At 43.4% G+C, this 20,813-nt stretch overlaps 2 protein-coding genes across 4 annotated transcripts in view; one reads left to right on the top strand and one right to left on the bottom strand.

Annotated features, from left to right (window-relative positions):
* Window positions 1-20,813, top strand: part of ARL3 (ADP ribosylation factor like GTPase 3) — a 537,289-nt gene that overhangs the window by 296,055 nt on the left and 220,421 nt on the right. The window lies entirely within an intron of this gene.
* AS3MT (arsenite methyltransferase) overlaps window positions 4,043-20,813 on the bottom strand; it is a 29,751-nt gene continuing 12,980 nt past the window's right edge. Inside the window, exons 10-11 of the mRNA XM_050804169.1 lie at window positions 14,619-14,753; window positions 4,043-5,032 (exon numbers count right to left, since the gene is read on the bottom strand). Of these exons, the coding sequence (XP_050660126.1) occupies window positions 4,925-5,032; window positions 14,619-14,753 (243 nt within the window). The 3' untranslated portion in view covers window positions 4,043-4,924. The remainder of the gene's footprint in view (window positions 5,033-14,618; window positions 14,754-20,813) is intronic.

The raw sequence follows: 20,813 nt of genomic DNA, 5'->3' as shown, positions 1-20,813 counted from the left end.
CTGATTTATAAATGTGGGCAACTGATTGTAAAAAATTGGAAAAAACACTATGACCTCTACAGAATCCAGACCCATAAATCTGTTTCTCCATCTGGAAGGGAACTTGAGAGTCTTCCAAGTTCAGTGCCTTCACTTGACAGATGGGGAAAGTGAATCCCAAAGTGGACAAATGATGTTCCTATGGCCAAATAACTAGTTCAGTGGCAGAGCCAGATCTAAAAGAATACTTACTTGCTGTCTCCTGCATCACTTTTCACTCCACCAATGAGAAAAAAGTTAGTGGCTTTAGGCATAGTTTAAAAGTTAGAGATGAGGAGCTCACTGGCATGTACCTGCAGTCCCAGTTACCTGGGAAGCTGAGATGGGGGGATCACTTGAGCCCAGAAGTTCAAGTCTGGCCTGGACAAGATAGCAAGACCCCATTTATTTAAAAAAAAAAAAAAAAGTTATCAGACCCAGGTCTGGATTACACTGTACTTAGAACATCATTGACTGGCCAGTCTACATTTTTACTCTCTCTGGCTTCTGGACAATGTATTATGAGGCATTGTGTTACTATATGAGGCAGTGAAGTAGTATTAGGGCAGAATATTTTGGTTCTAAATTGATCTTTCCCCTCACCTGGAGCATTGCACTGCAGCATGGCCCTGCCACATGGAAGGTGGGGCCACCATGTTCCCATTGCGGAAGGGAATTGTTACGATTGTGAGTCCAAGACAAGCAAGGCTCACTCAGCAGGAGGAAATTAAATACAAAACTTACATTCACATAACACTCGCGTTAACCTCAGTGGGAGCTGTGCTTTCAGGAATTGCAGGGTCAGCAGCTGAACAGAAACTGGAATGAAACAGTAAAGCTCATCATAAGTTATTGTTAGGATTGTATAATTCCAGCTTCTAATTTGCAAAAGAATTTTTTTTTTTTTTTTTTTTTTTTGAGAGACAAGGTCTTGCTCTGTCACCCAGGCTGGAGTGCAGTAGCATGATCATAGTTCACTGTACCCTCAAAAAGAGTTCATTTTTACCCTAATGAGATCTCCCTCTACTGACTCTCAGACAAAAGAACCTTTGTTTGGACCCAAACTGTGGTGCGTGGTTGAAGAAAATTGGCAAATCACAGAAGTCAGGACAGGTACCAACAAAGTTTAAAAAATACACTCAGCAGTTTTTGTCCTCTTGGTCCATGGGGTTCATAATATTCCATTTTAGCAAACAGTGCCTAGAACAGTTCCTGGTACACAGGAGATAATTACTATTTAGCGAATGAATGAAAGAAAGGATAGACAGTTCCCATGCCTTGCCAGACTCATTTAATATAATTCCCATCTTAACATGGCAGAATGAGTGACTACCTCAGCTGCTTCCCTGGAGCCATCCAAGTAAAGGCCAAGAATAAATAGGAGGAGCAGGCTCTGGGGCTGTCTTGGCACAAAGCCATGCCCTTTTCAGCTATGCATGACTGGATGTGGGGGTGGGGGCCTGTTGAGGCTACTGCTGGGACTCCCTGAGTTGGTAAGCTGAAAAGTTTCTGCAGGCTTCCATGATTCATTTTTATTTATTTATTTATTTATTTTTAGGCTGGGCGCAGTGGCTCACACCTGTAATCCCAGAACTTTGGGAGGCCAAGGCATGTGGATCATGAGGTCAGGAGTTTGAGACCACCCTGGCTGACATGGTGAAACCTCGTCTCTACTAAAATTACAAAAATTAGCAGGGTGTGGTGGCACACGCCTGTAATCTCAGCTACTCGGGAGACTGAGGCAAGAGAATCACTTGAACCTGGGAGGTCGAGGTTGCAGTGAGCCAAGATCATGCCACTGCACTGCAGCCTGGGCAATAGAGCAAGACTCCGTCTTGAAAAAAATAAAAAATAAAAATTTTATTTTTTAGAGATGGGGTCTTGCTAAGTTGCCCAGCCCAATCCCATTACTCAACATCTTTTTGGGGAACTGAGAGTTCAGAATGACAAGTAAAAAGCTAATACCCTCTCCTTGTAAATGCAAAAAAGCCTAATAAACCAAATAAACAAAACACCTCCCTTTTTTTTTTTTTCTGAGACAGAGTCTCGCTCTGCCACCCAGGTTGGAGTGCAGTGGTGGGATCTCGGCTCACTGCAACCTCCACTTCCCAGGTTCAAGCGAGTCTTGTGCCTCAGCCACCTAAGTAGCTGAGATTATAGGCGTTGGCCACCATGCCTGACTAATTTTTGTATTTTTAGTAGAGACAGGGTTTTGCCATATTAGCCAGGCTGGTCTTGAACTCCTGGCCTCAAGTGATCCACTCACCTCAGCCTCCCAAAGTGCTGGGATTATAGGCATGAACCACCACACCCAGTCAACAAAACACCCTTCAATCAGTTCCCCCCAAGCAGGGCCATCTTGTGCTCATGAAGAGCAAAGTATGCTTATTCTAGCTGTACCATTGTAGCTAATGCTGTAATGTACCATTTTCACATTAAAGTAGGTTATGACTAGATAGACACGGCGCTCTAGAACCAAGCAAGCATGTTTAAAATCAAGATCATGGAGGTGAATAGGACTTAAAAAGATACTACCTAGTTCTTTCCTCTGTCTGTAATAGTAAGTTAGGCTCTATAGCTGAACCTACTCAAAAATCTGAGAATTTCTCCATATTAAACAGCTTTCTTAAAACAGATGTCTATCCTATGGCATCCATTCCAATGTTTTACATGCCTTAAAATTCTCAAACCCCTAGTTCAAAATCCCCTGGACCATGCCATGCCCCTGGTTCTTTTTGTACTGAGCCCAGGGCAACTGGTTGACATCAAAACCCTTGATTGGTTGAAGGCTGTTTGTTTATTTATTTTTATTTTTTGTTTTTGAGACAGAGTCTCGCCCTGTTGCCCAGCCTGGAGTGCAGTGGCGCAATCTCAGGTCACTGCAACATCCACCCACTGGATTCAAGCAATTCTCGTGCCTCAGCCTCAAGTAGCTGGGATTGCAGGCACGCACCACCACGCCGAGCTAATTTTTTGAATTTTTAGTAGAGACAGGGTTTCACCATGTTGCCCAGGCTGGTCTCGAACTCCTGAGCTCAAGCAATCCACCCACTTCAGCCACCCAAAGTGCTGGGATTACAGGTGTGAGCCACCACACCCGGCCTGAAAGCTGTTATTTAAAAACTGAATTATCCAGCTCCTGATGATAATGACCATGACTTATACCTCTCTGTGTCCTCCAATAAAGTCTTCAAGTACAGCTGGAATTCAAGTTATTTACCATCCTTGAACCTTTCTTTAATGTTCTTAATATTCTTTAACTATGGAAAAACTAGATCTATCATTTTGCTAAAAGTTTAACCAGGACACCTTATAAAGAAAAAGAAAACTTACCATGTTTACATCTCTTTCTTCCCTCCCCTCCCCTCCCCTCCCCTCCTCTCCCCTCCCCTCCCCTCCCCTCCCCTTCCTCTCTCTCTCTTTCTTTGACAGAGTCTCACTCTGTCACTCAGGCTGGAGTGCGGTGGCGCGATCTTGGCTCACTACAACCTCCACCTCCCAGGTTCAAGCAATTCTCGTGCCTTGGCCTCTGGAGTAGCTGGGATTACAGGCACATGCCACCACACCCAGTAAGTTTTGAATTTTTAGTAGAGATGGGGTCTCACCATGTTGGTCAGGCTGGTCTCAAACTCCTGACCTCAAGTGATCCACCCGCCTTGACCTCCCAAAGTGCTGGGATTACAGGAGTGAGCCACCACACCCAGCCTATTTATTTGTTTTTTAGAGACAGGGTCTTGCTCTGTCACCCAGCTGGAGTGCAGTGGTGCGATCATAGCTCACTGCAGCCTGGAAATCCTGGGCTCAAGCGATCCTCTTGCTTCAGCCTCCCCAGTAGCTGGGACTACAGGTACACACCACCATGCCTGGTCATTTTTACATCTCTTAGCTCTCTTTTTAAAAAACAATCGAACTCTATTCCTGATCCAGTTAGGATAATTTACAACAGATAATCACTATGTCATCAGTCATTAGGGTGAGATATTTATTATTCATTTGTTTTCTTGAGATACTTGATTCAAAGATGTTTATGATTAATTTGTTTTCTTAATTCTATTGCAAAAAAAGGAAAAAGAAAAAAAAAAAAAGCATTTGCTTAAAAGCTACCTCAAAAGTTCTCCTACCAAACATGATTTGGCAATCTTTGGCATGATTAGTATGATGGCAGTAGGAGCTTTGTTTAATAAGCAAACATGATGAAAAGTCCAAAAGGTGCTATGCAAAAGATCAGAAGGAAGATATTTTTCCTGAGCCCCTCTGCCAACTGTTACTTCTTCTGATGCCTTTCCTGCTTCTTAAACAAGCCTTAAGACAGCTTCTCTGTTCCATTTCTGACCACTACGTGGCACCAGAACTTTGAATTAGGAAATAGAAAAAAGTCTGCTTAACAAGTCTTCATATGATTTGCTGTGAATCTTTAATCAATGCCTCGTGAAAATAATTCATTTATTTTTTTCAGTGATTTGGAATATGGTGGCTCTCTGCCATTTGTTGTTTTTTTTTTTTCTTTTTTTTTTTTCTTTTGAGACAGAGTCTTGCTCTGTTGCCCAGGCTGGAGTACAGTGGCACAATGTTGACTCACTGCAGCCTCCACTTCCTGGGTTCAAGCAATTCTCCTGCATCAGCCTCCTTAGTAGCTGGGACTATAGATGTGCACCACCATGCCCAGCTAATTTTTTTGTGTTTTTAGTAGAGACAGGATTTTACCATGTTGGCCAGGCTGGTATCAAACTCCTGACCTCAGGTGATCTGCCTGTCTCCGCCTCCCAAAGTGCTGGGATTATAGGCATGAGCCACCATGTCCAGCCCCATCTGTTGTTTCTTATGGTCTGTGCTGTGTGGAAAAGCAGGTTAAAAAACATGCAAATCACTCTTGCCCACTACTGTGATCCCCTGGTTGGCTCTAGATTTAGCAGCTTTTCTTTGTGCCACAGCAGCCTCCAGCAGCATCAGGGACACATCTGGACTTCATACTGTCAGACTCTTCTGCAAGCTTAAATGGATCTGTGATTATATCCTGTCAAAAGGCAAACCAAAATGAAAGGACAAGTTAAAGATGTTTTAATGTACCCAAACACTAATATTTCTGTTTGACTTAGGTTGACTTACACAGAACAGAGATAAAATTTTACAATTCCATGGGGTCCTAGGAGTAACATCAGTCATTCTGCCATAAAGGCACTTGCTTCCTGAAGCTTCTAATGAAATTATTACCACTTTCAAGGTAAACTTCACTTAAAGCTTCTTAAAGATGGTCCCTATTGGGCAGAGCATTGATTTTTGCTCAGTTGATTTTGTTTTATGGGATTGTCATTTGCATGTGCCTTTTAAACTTCTTTGGGACTGAGATACAAAAATGCTAAAACTTCTTCTCTTCCCTTATTCTAATCTCCAGAAACATTTATACCAAACAGGAAAGTGAGTCCCAGATGTAGGGCTGTCACTAGCAATTGCTGATGCCCAGATGAAATTGCCAACAATGGCCAGACAGATCTCAGAGGAGAGTGAGATAAGACTGCTGTATTTATTTAAAAGATAAGACTGCTGTATTTATTTTCCTTCCTTTCACCTCCAAATGAGATACTTCTAACAATAGCACCAGTGGGGTCAGAGAAAAGCCGGGTACAGAGATAGGAAATCAAGAGCATGGGGGCTGGGCACAGTGGCTTATGCCTATAATCCCAGCATTTTGGGAGGCCGAGGCAGGTGGATCACCTGAGGCCAGGAGTTCGAGACCAGCCTGGGCAATATGGCAAAATCCCATCTCTACTGAAAATACAAAAAATTGCTGGGTGTGGTGGCACATGCCTGTATTCTCAGCTACTCAGGAGGCTCAGGCAAGAGAATCGCTCGAACCTAGGAGGTGGAGGTTGCAGTGAGCTGAGATCACACCACTGCATTCCAACCTAGGTGACAGAGTTAGCCTCTATCTCAAAAAAAAAAAAAAAAGCATGAACATGCCACTTTAAATAATGGTAATGAATTCATTATAACATAAATTTACAGTCCTACTACTTATTGTTGGTCACTGCAAATAGAGGGTTGTACAAGGCAGGCACAGACTCTACATTCATGAAACTGATAGACTAGTGGACCATTCCCTTTACTAAAGTGACTGACTTCCTGCTGGGCTTGGTCTCTCTGTCCCTCAGTGTCTTCCTTTCCAAAATGAAGAGGTCTGCCTGCATATGGTGAGATGAGCTTCTGGCAGGGGATCTCCAAGCCTGGAAGAAGGCCAGCTCTGCTGGTTGCTACTGCTAGGACTTCACATCGACTGCATTTCCACCTCTCAGTATACTGGAACTCCTGCTTGAAAGGGTTTGCCCTGGCCTGGTGTGGTGGCTCATGTACTCTGGGAGTAATCCCAGCACTCTGGGAGGGCAAGGCAGCAGATCACCTGAGGTCAGGAGTTCGAGACCAGCCTGGCCAACGTGGTGAAACCCGTCTCTACTGAAAATACAAAAATTAGTTGGGCATGGCGGCTACTAGGGAGGCTGAGGCAGGAGAATCGCTTGAACCCTCTTCTTCCCACTCAATGATCTATCTACCAACAGGAGATGGTGATATCAATATCACTTCTAAATGCATGCTTCTAGTTCAAAAAGATCTCAAGACTTGAAGGAAATGAAAGGTGGGGTGCCCAGATAAGCAGTCCTTTCCTGCACCAACGTCCTGTGAGTCTATGAAAAGTTTAGCTATGGAGAGACGGAGCAGCACACTGGCTTAGAGTGTCAGCTCCAGAATCAGATGTGGGTGCAAATTCGCCACTTTCTAGCTATATGACTTTGGATTTGTAAATGAATCTTTCGGAGCCTCAGTCTCTCCATCTGTCAAATGAAGATAATAAGGGTTATTGTGAGGACTAAATGACAGGGTGCCTTAAACATATTAACTATTCAATAAAAGTTAATTCCTCTATATTACTGCTATGATTGTTAATGCTTTTACTACCATTACTACTAAGACAGTCCATCGCCCTAATCCTGTTAGCATCATTTCAGATGCTGCAGTGTTTTGTTGTTGTTGTTTCTTTTTTTTTTTTTTTTTTTGAGAGGGAGTCTCCCTTTATTGCCAAGGCTGGAGTGCGGTGGCATGATCTTGGCTCACTGCAACCTCTGCCTCCCAGGTTCAAGTGATCCTCCTGCCTCAGCCTCCCGAAAAGCTGAGACTACAGGCACCCACCACCACACCCAGCTAATTTTTGTATTTTTAGTAGAGAGGGGGTTTCACCATGTTGGACAGGCTGCTCTTGAACTCCTGACCTCAAGTAATCCACCCGCCTCAGCCTCCCAAAGTGCGGGATTAGAGGCTGGAGCGACTGCGCCCAGCCAGATGCTGCAGTGTTTTAATAGTGTTAATTGTTTTAATGGCAAAATACACTTTGCATATCAGGATTGAAAAGAAGATGAAGAAAAGAAAATGCAGAAGGACTTTCAAGACGTTAAGTACATGCAAGACCCTGCATGCCACCTGCATGTACTGTCTGTACTCCAGCGTTTATCATAAAGGTCTTCCGTTTAAAAAAAAAAGATAAGAATGTCCTTCCCTAAGAGCACAAGGTTATATTCCTAGGTCACACAGCTGTTTCATTTATTAAAATCTTCCTTCAGTGTCACTTATTCCCATTTCAAAAACTTGAAACTGACCTAAAGACACTGGCACATCTGCAGGCTGAAATAAATTAAAGCAGAAAGGAGACCTTATGTTGGGATAAACCAGTTCAAATATTTGGAATTTTACAATTTATATCTAAGGTCAAGAACCTCCTGTACATGCGTTGCATGCACACTGGGAGAGAGAACAAGGGCAGCTACACTGAAAGAAAATGGTCATCTGCAGAAGCAAACTCATTTAATTCCTTTTTTTAAAAAAAATAGCCAGAGTGGCTGGGCACAGTGGCTCACACCTGTCATCCCAGCACTTTGGGAGGTCGAGGCGGGCGGACTGCCTGAGCTCAGGAGTACGCGACCGGCCTGGGCAACATGGTGGAACCTCGTCTCTACTAAAATACAAAAAATGAGCCGGGCGTGGAGGCATGTGCCTGTAGTCCCAGCTACTCAGGAAGCTGAGGCAGGAGAATTGCTTGAACCCAGGAGGCGGAGGAGTGAGCCAAGATCGTGCCACTGCACTTCAGCCTGGGTGACAGAGCAAGACTCTGTCTCAAAAACAAACCAAAAAAAATTAGCCAGAGTACACTGAAAATGCTGTAGCTCGAGGAAAGACCCTCTTTACTTGTAAGCATTATCTTCTGATAGCTTTTTTTTTTTTTTTTTTTTTGAGACAGAGTCTCACTCTGTTGCCCAGGCTGGAGTGCAGTGGTGTGATCTCGGCTCACTGCAAGCTCCCCGTCCTGGGTTCACGCCATTCTCCTGCCTCAGTCTCCCGAGTAGCTGGGACTACAGGCATCAGCCACCACACCCACCTAATTTTTTGTACTTTTAGTAGAGATGGGGTTTCACCGTGTTAGCCAGAATGGTCTCGATCTCCTGACCTCGTGATCCACCCGCCTTGGCCTCCCAAAGTGCTGGAATTGTAAGCGTGAGCCACCGCGCCCGGCCTTCTGATAGCTTTTATAACCAGTATTTAGGAAACCAGGTTTTAGAAGAATTAGAATGATAAAAACCTTTCAAAATAAATATTGATTCTCATCAGCAGGTTTTCTTATCAATGAACTCTCAGGAGTTTCAAAATATCAGTGACGTATTTTTGAAATGTTTAATGAATTGAATACTCAAAAGCCAGATCTCTCTGCTTTCCACAGTATCACCTTCTTCGAACAACAGAAGAGTCAGAACAGCAGTGTACTGAATAATTTAATAAAGCAAACAGAGTAAATCACTCTTCAGCTCTAGGTGGCTTGTATACTGGGCTTGGGTTAGATTCATGCTGGTAATACTGGCTCCAGATTTTGGGGTCCAGGATTCTTATATTTTAGGTTCAATTAACCTTCCCCAACTACAAATGTACTGTTTTTGAAAGTGATTTCTCAAAAAGCTTTGTGCTTTTTTTTTTTTTTTTTTTTTGAGGCAGGGTCTTGCTCTGTTGCCCAGGCTGGGGTGCAGTATTGCAATCACGGCTCACTCCAACCTCCACATCCCAGGCTCAAAACGATCCTCCTGCCTCAGCCTCCCAAGTAACTGGGATTATGGCATTTGCCACCATGCCCAGCTAATTTTTGTATTTTTAGTAGAGACACAGTTTCAGCATGTTGGCCAGCCTGCTCTTGACCCCCTGACCTCAAGTGGTCTGCCAGCCTCAGCTTCCGAAAGTGCTGAGATTGACTGGGCACAGTGGCTCATGCTTGTAATCCCAGCACTTTGGGAGGCCAAGGCAGGTGGATTGCCTGAGGTCAGGAGTTCGAGACCAGCCTGACCAACATGGTAAAACCCCATCTCTACGAAAAATACAAAAATTAGCCGGGCATGATGGTGCACACCTGTAATCCCAGCTACTTGGGAGGCTGAGGCAGGAGAACCGCTTGAACCCAGGAGGCGGAGGTTGCAGTGAGCAAAGATCGTGCCATTGCACTCCAGCCTGGGCAACAAGAGCGAAGCTCTGTCTCAAAAAAAAAAAAAAAAAAGCTAGTATTGTTTTGTTGTTGTTGTTTATTTGTTTTTGTTTTTTGGAGATGGAGTTGCGCTCTCGTTCCCCAGGCTGGGCAACCTACGTGGGTGGATCACCTGGTGGCGTGAGCCACCACGCCTGGCAAAGTTAGTATTACTGTAACAATGGTTTGTAACTCTTTTTGTTTTCCACATGATTTAAGAGACCAGTGCCTTTAAAATAATTACTACTTTATGTTTTGGGGGCACAAAATGAATAAAGACATAATTTTGTGATATCAAGAACTAGAAAGACCTGGGCATGGTAGTTCATGCCTATAATCCCAGTACTTTGGGAGGCCAAAGCTGGTGGATCATCTGATGTCAGGAGTTCGAGACCAGGCTGGCCAACATGGTGAAACCCCACCTCTACTAAAAATACAAAAAATTAGCTAGGCATGGTGGTTGGCACCTGTAATCCCAGCTACTTGTGAGGCTGGGGCAGGAGAATCACTTGAACCCAGGAAGTGGAGGCTGCAGTGAGCCAAGATTGTGCCACTGCAGTCCAGCCTGGGTGATAGAGTAAAATTCTGTTAAAATAAAAAATAAAAATAAAATTTAAAAAAAAAAAAAACTAAAACGGTTGAGAACAAGTTTTAAAGGAGCAGAATTTTAGTATGTTATTGAAGTTAAGCTGTATAAATTCAAATTAGGCTGTCATAACTATAGGATGTTAAATATTATCAACAAAAAGAGTCAAACTCTAAAATACTTGAAAAGGTTTTTTTCTGAGCCAAATAAGTGACCAGTGGCCTGTGACACAGCCCTCAGGAGATCTGCAAACATGTGCCCAAAGTGGTCACCCTATAACTTGGTTTTATACATTTTAGAGAGATATAAGATATCGATCAATACATATAATATGTACATTGGTTCAGGCCAGAAACGTGGGACAACTGGAAGTGGGGGCTTCCAGGTCATAGGCAAATTCAAAGATTTTGTGATTGGCAATTGGTTGAGTTATAATCCAGAGACCTGGGATCAATAGAAGGGAGTGTCTAGGTTATGATAAGAGGTTGTGGAGACCAAGGTTTTATCATGCAGATGAAGCCTCCAGGTAGCAGGCTTTGGAGAGAATAGATTGTAAATGTTTCTTATCAGATTTAAAGAGTCCGTTCTATCAGTCTTCAGATAATGCTGGTCAGCAGTGTCTGAATTCCAAAAGGGAGGAGGGAATAATGAGGCATGTCCAACTTCTCTTTCCCTTCATGACCTGAACTAGTTTTTCAGGTTAACTTTGGAATGCCTTTGGCCAACAGGAGGGGTCCATTCAGATGGTTGGGGGTTTAGAATTTTATTTTTGATTTACTTTCTCCTCATTCTGGCCTAGATTTGTCAGAGGCAACATCAGTGGTCACCAAACTTTTATTTTATCTCATTGTGTTGCTGGGGTGGCATGGCTGCCTTCCCTGGGTCCATCCTGTCCCTTGGTGGGACCCCTATGGTCAAGGGGCTTAGAGCCAAAAGACATAGAGCGAATTTGAAAGTTCTAGGTCAGGCCAGGCATGGTGGTTCACGCCTGTAATCCCAGCACTTTTCGAGGCTGAGACAGGTTGATCACCTGAGGTCAGGAGTTTGAGACCAACCTGACCAACATGGTGAAACCCCGTTTCTACTAAAAATATAAATTAGGGCCAGGCACGGTGGCTCATGCCTGTAATCCCAGCATTTTGGGAGGCTGAGGTGGGCAGATCACGAGGTCAGGAGTTCGAGACCAGCCTGGCCTGGTAAAACTGCATCTCTACAAAAATAAAAATAAAAATTAGCCGTGTGTAGTGGCAGGCACCTGTAGTCACATCTACTCTAGAGGCTGAGGCAGAAGAATCGCTTGAACTGAGGAGGCGGAGGTTGCAGTGAGCCAAGATCGCACCACTGCACTCTAGCCTGGGCAACAGAGCGAGACTCCATCATGAAAAAAAAAAAAGAAAAACAATTAGCTGGGCATGGTGGCGCATGCCTGTAATCACAGCTACTCAGGAGGCTGAGGCAGGAGAATCGCTTGAACCTGTGAGGGAGAGGTTGCAGTGAGATGAGATCACGCCACTGTACCCCAGCCTAGGTGACAGAGCGAGCCCCTGTCCCAAAAAAAGAAAGTTCAAGGCCAGATGGGAATGGATGTGGATAGGCGTTCATAAACTCTTAAAATTTCTTTTTTTCTTTTTTTTTTTGAGATGGAGTCTGGCTCTGTCGTCCAGGCTGGAGTGCAGTGGCCGGATCTCAGCTCACTGCAAGCTCTGCCTCCCGGGTTCGCGCCATTCCGACTACAGGCAAGCTCTGCCTCCCGACTACAGGCGCCTGCCACCTTGCCTGGCTAGTTTTTTGTATTTTTTTTAGTAGAGACGGGGTTTCACCGTGTTAGCCAGGATGGTCTCGATCTCCTGACCTCGTGATCCGCCCATCTCGGCCTCCCAAAGTGCTGGGATTACAGGCGTGAGCCACCGCGCCCGGCCAAAATTTCTTAATATAAAAGCCAACAAACAAAAAGCCAAAGGTGAGGTTAAAAAATTGACTTATCTTTAACTTCTATGTGTTGCACTACTGTAATTTTGGTTTTAGTTACAGACGTACAGCACTTAGCTATACAAAACATAAGCATTGTTAAAACCTTTTAAGCTAAGGAATTTAGAGACTTCTGTTGTGCTACAATGTTTTTTGTGGTCTTTCAGTAATTTGTTCTAAAATTATTTATTTATTTATTTATTTATTTATTTATTTTGAGACAGAGTCTTGCTCTGTTGCCAGGCTGGAGTGCAGTGGCACGATCTCGATCTCGTCTCACTGCAACCTCCGCCTCCTGGGCTCAAGCAATTCTCCTGCGTCAGCCTCCCAAGTAGCTGGGACTACAGGTGCATGCCATCATGCCTGGCTAATTTTTTTTTTTGTATTTTAGTAGAGATAGGGTTTCACCATGTTGCCCAGGCTGGTCTCAAACTCCTGAGCTCAGGCAATCTGCACACCTTGGCCTCCCAAAGTGCTAGGATTACAGGTGTGAGCCACTGTGCCTGGCCTCTTCTAAAATTTTAAAAAATATTTATGTTATCTGCATAAATCTCATAGCTCAGAGTATTAAACCTAGGAGGCTTTGACATGAGGTACCTTTATATCCTCTCAGTAAGAATTTTCTTTTCATTCTACGAGAAGCAGGAAATTCTTTATGGTTGGGATGGATGAAAAAGGTGCCACACACATAATAACCCAGGAGGCAGAGTCCCTTATTTTACCAGCTGTTTAGGCATCTGTGTGCCCATTTTTGATTTGGAGGGTCTGAACTAATCCTCTCAAAACTGGCCCTAAGAGTCTCACACACCTACCTCTTCTGTGATAGGTCCCTGGGCCTAGAGAAGGGTGCTTATATAATTTTAGCAGCAAGGAATTTGCAGTGAAAAGCAGATTAGGACCAGTGCAATTCCAAATGAGAATTCTCTAGCCTTAGAATACCATGATTCTGGTTTCCTTGGAAGTAAAAGAAGGAGATATAAATAACATTAATAATATGACAGTCAAAAGAGTATTCGTGTATCAGAACATAAAAAGGAACCTATTCCATTTAGGGCACAAACTAAAAACATGAAGAAAAATTATAACCTGGTTTATCTTTAGAGGGTTATTGTAGCCAATAAATAATTAATGATTCAATATGCATTCAAAAACAAAAGTCCAGGCTGGAAATCTAGTAACAAGTATTATAGTTTTCCTTTGAAAGCATTTCTCTCTCTAGCGTTGTTTTTTTTTTTTTTTTTTTTGGAGACAGAGTCTCACTCTGTTGCCCAGGCTGGAGTGCAGTGGTTTGCCCTCCACCTCCCTGAGCTCAAGCAATCCTCCCATTCCAGCCTTTTGAGTAGCTGGGATTACCGGCATGCACCACCATACCCAGCTAATTTTTTTGTATTTTTGGTAGAGATGGGGTTTCAACATGTTGCCCAGGCTGGTCTCAAACTCCTGGGCTCAAGCAATCTGCCTGTCTCAGCCTTCCAAAGTGCTGGGATTATGAGTGTGAACTTCTGTGCCCAGCTCCTCCTTTTATACTAAAGACAAATTATAGTAAGGCCACTTTGTGTGCTAAATAAATTTTAGGCTTATTATACTTTGCCTGATCATTTGCATGAAGTCCAGCAAGAATTTGGCCATATAGGCCCTTTTCAAGTTGGCTTTGCTGGAACTTTACCTAAAAATGTTATTCCAGTCAAAGCCTTGGTAAAATAACCAAGTGTCTCCACTGTCCTGTTTTGAAAGAAAAGACTCTTACTAAACTTATGCAAATAACTGTATTATTATAAAATCAGAATACTCACGAAAGGTTTCTGAATTTTGGAGAACTTGTTAAAGTAGGTAGAATAGCTAGTCAGGCGTGAGCAGGGCAGGAGAGGGCTCCCCCAACCGACTCCACCAGGAATGTCAGGCCAGCATTAAGTGATGATCAGGTGGTTGTTAACTGTCTCTCGAAAATCACAGTTGGTCACAGACAGCAGCAGGGAAAGGAAGTCTCTCAATAAACAGAAACATCTGAAACTGGTGATCAGCAGCTTCCCAATAAGATCTCAGGAGTTGGGCAAGTGGGCTCAAGCATGCACATTAAGAGGCAAAATGGTAGTGTTTAACTGGTATATAACCTTCTAACATTTAACCAGTAAGGGAAGCGTGCCTCAAGAGAGTATGCATACTGGCCGGGCACAGTGGCTGACGCCTGTAATCCCAGCACTTTGGGAGACTGAGGCAGGTGGGTCACCTGAGGTCAGGAATTCAAGACCAGCCTGGCCAACATGGCGAAACCCCATCTCTACTAAAAAATGCAAAAATTATCCGGGCGTGGTGGTGGGTGCCTGTAATTCCAGCTAATCGGGAGGCTGAGGCAGGGAGAATTGCTTGAACCCAGGAGGCGGAGGTTGCAGTGAACCAAGATCGCACCATTGCACTCCACCCTGGGTGAAAGAGAGAGACTCTGTCTCAAAAATAAATAAATAAAATAAAATAGTTCTCTGAGGTAGTGAAAGCCAGACAAACCTTTAACTCTAAAGCAGAACAGCCTCCAGATATTGGCAACTTCTCTCCAATTGGTCTGATCAGAAAATCTTGAGCAAATCGTGAATTCTTCAAGATAGCTGCTGTTTCTTCATCCACTTCAACAATTTCACCTTCCTAAACAGTAGTATAAAAAAACATATACTAAGAGTTGCAACTTTAGTCTCAATAGAAGAAAAATGCCCAGAAGTACCGTTTTCTCCACATCCTCACCAGCACTAATCCTTACACACTGTTGGTGGGAATTTAAATTAGTACAGCCATTATGGAAAAGAGTATGGAGATTCCTCAAAAAATTAAAAATAGAACTACTATATGACCCAGCAATCCCCCTACTGGGTATATATCTTTAAAAAATGAAATTGGCCAGGCACGGTAGCTCATGCCTGTAATCCCAGCACTTTGCGAGGCTGAAGCGGGTGGATCATGAGGTCAGGAGTTCGAGACCAGCCTAGCCAATATGATGAAACCCCGTCTCTACTAAAAATATTAAAAAATTAGCCGGGTATGGTGGCATGTGCCTGTAATCCAAGCTATTCAGGAGGCTGAGGCAGAAGAATCTCTTGAACCCAGGAGGCGGAGGTTATAGTGAGCTGAGATCACACCACTTCTTTCCAGCCTGGGCAACAGAGTGAGACTCTATCTCAAAAGAAAAAGAAAATGAAATCAGTATGTCAAGGAAATATCTGCACTCCTAATATCTGCACAACTAACGTTGACTGTTGACTGCAGCATTAATCACAATAACCAAGATATGGAATCAACCTAAGCATCCATCAGTGGATGAATGGATGAGGAAAATGTGGCGTATATACACAATGGAATACTATTCAGATTTTTAAAAAGAAGGAAATCCTGTCAGTTGCATCAACATGCATGGAACTGCAGGTCATTAGGTTAAGAGAAATAAGGCAAACACAGAAAGACAAATATCATATGTTCTCACTGATATGTGGAAGCTAAAAAAGTGGATCTCATTAAGATAGAGAGTATACTAATAGCTACCAAAGGCCAGAAAGAGTACAGAATGGGGGAGATAAAGAGAAGTTGATTAATGGTTACAAATATAGGGTTTGATGAAATAAATAAGACCTAGTGTTTGATATATCAGTAAAGTGACTAGTTTACAATAATATATTATATATTTCAAAATAGCTAGAAGAGAATAATTTGAAAGTTTCTAACATAAAGAAAAGACAGGGCCAGGTGTGGTGGCTCACACCTGTAATCCCAGCACTTTGGGAGGCTGAGGCAGATGGATCGCCTGAGGTCAGGAGTTCGAGACCAGGCTGACCAACATGGTAAAACCCTGTCTCTACTAAAAATACAAAATTAGCCGGGCATGGTGGCACATGCCTGTAATCCCAGCTACTCGGGAGACTGAGGCAGGAGAATTGCTTGAGCCTGGGAGGCAGAGGTTGTGGTGAGCCGAGATCACACCATTGCACTCCAGCCTGAGCAAAAAGAACGAAACTCCGTCTCAAAAAAAAAAAAAAAGAAAGAAAGAAAAGACAAATATTGAAGGTGATAGTTATCCCAATTACACTAATTTGATCTTTACAATTTTTTTTTTTTTTTTTTTTTTTTTTTTTGAGACAGAGTCTCGCTCTGTCGCCCAGGCTGGAGTGCAGTGGCCGGATCTCGGCTCACTGCAAGCTCCGCCTCCCAGGTTCACGCCATTCTCCTGCCTCAGCCTCCCGAGTAGCTGGGACTACAGGCGCCCGCCACCTCGCCCGGCTAGTTTTTTGTATTTTTTAGTAGAGATGGGGTTTCACCATGTTAGCCAGGATGGTCTCGATCTCCTGACCTCGTGATCCACCTGTCTCAGCCTCCCAAAGTGCTGGGATTACAGGCTTGAGCCACCACGCCCGGCCTGATCTTTACAATTATATTAATGTATGAAATTATCATATGAACCCCCCAAAAATCTACATCAATTATGCATCAATTTTTAAAAAATGTTGTCTTTATGTATCAACAATAACACTGAATGAAAATGGACTCAATTCTCCAATTAAGAGGCATAGTGCTGTGAAAAAGCTCGTGGCAAAGAGGGGCAAAAAAAGAAGCAGGTTCTGACGTTCACTCTTGACTGCACCCACCTTGTAGAAAATGGAATCATAGATGCTGCCAATTTTGAGCAGTTTTTGCAAGAGAGGATCGAAGTGAATGGAAAAGCTGGGAATCTTGGTGGAGCATTATAACCATCGAAAGGAACAAGAGCAAGATCACTGTGACTTCTGAGGTACCTTTTCCAAAAGGTATTTGAAATATCTCACCAAAAAATATTTGAAGAATAATCTATGTGATTGGTTGTGTGTAGTTGCTAACAGCAAAAAGAGTTATTATGAATGAAGTTACTTCCAAATTAACCTGGACGAAGAAGAGGAGGAAGGTGAATATAAAAATTTATTTATCTGGAATATTTTGTATGAGTTCTTGAATAAAACTTGGGAACCTCCACCCCCAAAAAAGGAATAGAGTGGCTGAATGCATACAAAAACCAGACTCAATTTTATGCTGCCTACAATAAACCTACTTTATAAAAATACTGAAAGTGAAGGGGTGGAAAAAAGACATTCCAAGCAACTGGAAACCAAAAAAGAACAGGAGTGGCTATACTTATATCAGATAAAATAAACTATGAATCAAGGCTGTCAAAAAAAGCAAAGAAGGTCACTATATAATGATAAAGGGGTCAATTCAGCAAGAGGATATAAGTATCTATGCACCCAACATTGGAACTCCGAAGTATATAAAGCAAACATTAATAGATCTAAAAGAAGAAATATACTGTAATGCAATAGTAGTAGGGGACTTTAACACCACACCTCACTCTCAGTAAGACAGATCATCCAGGCAGAAAATAATAAAGAAACATTAAACTATATACTAGCTCAAATAGGCCTAGCTGACATTTACAGAACATTTCACCCAACTGCTGCAGAATAGACATTCTGCTCAATAGCACATAGAACATCCTCCAGCACAGACTATATCTTAGGCCACAAAACAAGTCTTAACAAATTCAAAAAAGTAGACATCATAACAAGTATCTTTCTTACCACAATGGAATAAAATTAGAAATCAATAACAAGAACCTTGGAAAATACACAAACACATGGAAATTAAACAACATGCTACTGAATAACCAATGGGTCCATGAAGAAATTAGGAGAAACATTTAAAATTTCTTGAAACAAATGAAAATGGAAATACAACATGCAAAAATCTATGGGATACAGCAGAAGCAGCACTAAGAGGAAAGTTTATAGCAATAAATGCCTATATCAAAAAAGTAGAAAGATTTCAAATAAGACCAGGTGTGGTGGCCCATGCCTGTAATCTCAGCACTTTGGGAGGCCAAGGCAGGTGGATTGCTTGAGCCCAGGAGTTCAAGGGCAGCCTGGGCAACATGGTGAAAGCCTGTCTCTACAGAAAATACAAAAATCAGCCAGGCATGGTAGCCTGTAGTCCCAGCTACTTCAGATGCTGAGGTAGGAGGATCGCCTGAGCCCAGGAGGTCAAAGCTGCCATGAACCATGATTGCGCCACTGCATTCCAGTCCAGGTGACAGAGTGAGACCCTGAGAAAGAAAGAAGAAGAAAGGAAGGAAGGGCAGAGCGCAGTGGCTCACACCTGTAATCCCAGCACTTTGGGAGGCTGAGGTGGGCAGATCACAAGGTCAGGAGTTCGAGACCAACCTGGACAATATGGTGAAACCCCATCTCTACTAAAAAAAAAAAAAAAAAAAAAAAAAAATAGCCAGGTGTGGTGGTGCATGCCTGTAATCCCACCTACTTGGAAGGCTGAGGCAGGAGAATCTCTTGAACCTGGGAGGTGGAGGTTGCAGTGAGCTGAGATTGTGCCACTGCACTCCAGCCTGGGCGACAGAGCAAGATTCCACCTCAAAAAAAAAAAAAAAAAAAAAAAAAAAGAAAGAAAGAAAAGAAAAAAGAAAATTGCTAAAAGAGTATACTTTAAGTGGTCTCATCACAAATAAATGGTGAATATGTGAGGTAATGCATTTTAATTTTCTCGATTTAGTCATTCCATAATGTACACATATGTCAAAATATACCGTTGTACACCATAAATATATGTATACAATTTTTAAAATTTGTCCATTAAAAAAATAAATACTGGGGGGAAAATTTAGGGCTTTGGACTATTGGGGTTTTTTTGTTTGTTTGTTTGTTTGTTTTTGAGATGGAGTCTTGCTCTGTTGCCCAAGCTAGAGTGCAGTGGCACGATCTTGGCTCACTGCAACCTCCACCTCCCAGGTTAAAGTGATTCTCCTGCCTCAGCCTCACAAGTAGCTGGGATTACAGGCATGCGCCACCACGCTGGCTAATTTTTGTATTTTTAGTGGAAATGGGGTTTCACCATGTTGGTCAGGCTGGCCTCGAACTCCTGACCTAAGGTAATCCAACTGCCTCGGCCTCCCAAAGTGCTGGGATTACAGGTGTGAGCCACCGCAGCCGGCCAAGGACTGGTGGTTTTTAAAGTGCATTTCTGGCTGGGAACAGTGGCTCACATCTACAATCCTAGTACTTTGGGAGGCCGAGGCAGGCGGATCACCTGAGGTCAGGAGTTTAAGACCAGCCTGGCCAACATGGTGAAACCCTGTCTCTACTAAAAATACAAAAATTAGCTGGGTTCGTTGGCACCCGCCTGTAGTCCCAGCTACTGGAGAGGCTGAGGCAGGAAAATCACTTGAACCAGGGAAGCTGAGGTTGCAGTGAGTCGAGACTGCGCCACTGCACTCTAGCCTGGGCAACAGAGCAAGACTCCATCTCAAAATATATATATATATAAATATATAAAAATATATATATATATAAATATATATATAAAAAAAATTTTGCTTAAAAAGTAATTGTATTAAAAATGGTTTTTGAAAACCACTGGAACAAATCAATGGTTTCAAAGGCCCTTCCCACTCTGATTCTATGAATCTACTGGAATAGGCAGCACATCAAGGAGTAGTGCATTATTGAAAAGCATTAGGGCTCCACCATACCAAGGAGTATTTAAGAAATTTGAAGATGCGGCCGGGCATGGTGGCTCACGCCTGTAATCCCAGCACTTTGGGAGGCCGAGGCGGGTGGATTACCTGAGGTCAGGAGTTCAAGACCAGCCTGACCAACATGGTGAAACCCTGTCTCTAATAAAAATACAAAAATTAGCAGGGTGTGGTGGCACACGCCTGCAATCCCTGCTACTCAAGAGGCTAAGGCAGGCCGGGCGCGGTGGCTCACGCCTGTAATCCCTGCACTTTGGGAGGCCGAGATGGGCGGATCACGAGGTCAGGAGATCAAGACCATCCTGGCTAACACGGTGAAACCCCGTCTCTACTAAAATACAAAAAAAAAAAATTAGCCGGGCGCGGTGGCGGGCGCCTGTAGTCCCAGCTACTCGGGAGGCTGAGGCAGGAGAATGGCGCGAACCCGGGAGGCGGAGCTTGCAGTGAGCCGAGATGGGGCCACTGCACTCCAGCCTGGGCGACAGAGTGAAGACTCCGCCTCAAAAAAAAAAAAAAAGAGGCTAAGGCAGGAGAATCAGCATGAACCCGGGAGGCAGAGGTTGCAGTGAGCTGAGATTGAGTCACTCACTGCGCTCCAGCCTAGGTGACAGAGCAAGACTCCATTTCAAAAATAAACAAACAAATAAATAAATAAATAAATAAATTTGAAGATGCTTAGCCAGGTGTAGTCCCAGACTTGGAAGGCTGAGGTGGAAGGATCCCTTGAGGCCAGGAGTTCAGGACTATAGTGGGCTATGCTTACACCTGTGAATAGCCACTGTACCCCAGTGTGGGCAACATAGCAAGTCCCTGTGTCTAAATAAAGAAATAAATACATTTTTTAAATTAAAAAAAAAATCTGGAGATGCTATTTAGACCAAAAAATCAGAAGAAGCCGGGCACAGTAACACATGCTTGCAACTTTGGGAGGCTGAGGTGGGAGAATTGCTTGAGGCTAGGAGTTCGAGACCAGACTGGGCAATATAAGAACCTGTCTCGGCCGGGCGCAGTGGCTCACACCTGTGATCCCAGCACTTTGGGAGGCCAAGGCGGGCGGATCACGAGGTCAGGAGATGGAGACCACCCTGGCTAACACAGTGAAACCCCGTCTCTACTAAAAAAATACAAAAAATTAGCTGGGTGTGGTGGCG

The sequence above is a fragment of the Macaca thibetana genome, chromosome 9, assembly GCF_024542745.1.
Source record: "Macaca thibetana thibetana isolate TM-01 chromosome 9, ASM2454274v1, whole genome shotgun sequence".
NCBI classification, from domain to species: Eukaryota; Metazoa; Chordata; class Mammalia; order Primates; family Cercopithecidae; genus Macaca; species Macaca thibetana.
The sequence above is the reverse complement of the archived record's forward strand: the minus strand, read 5'-3'. Positions and strand labels throughout refer to the sequence as shown.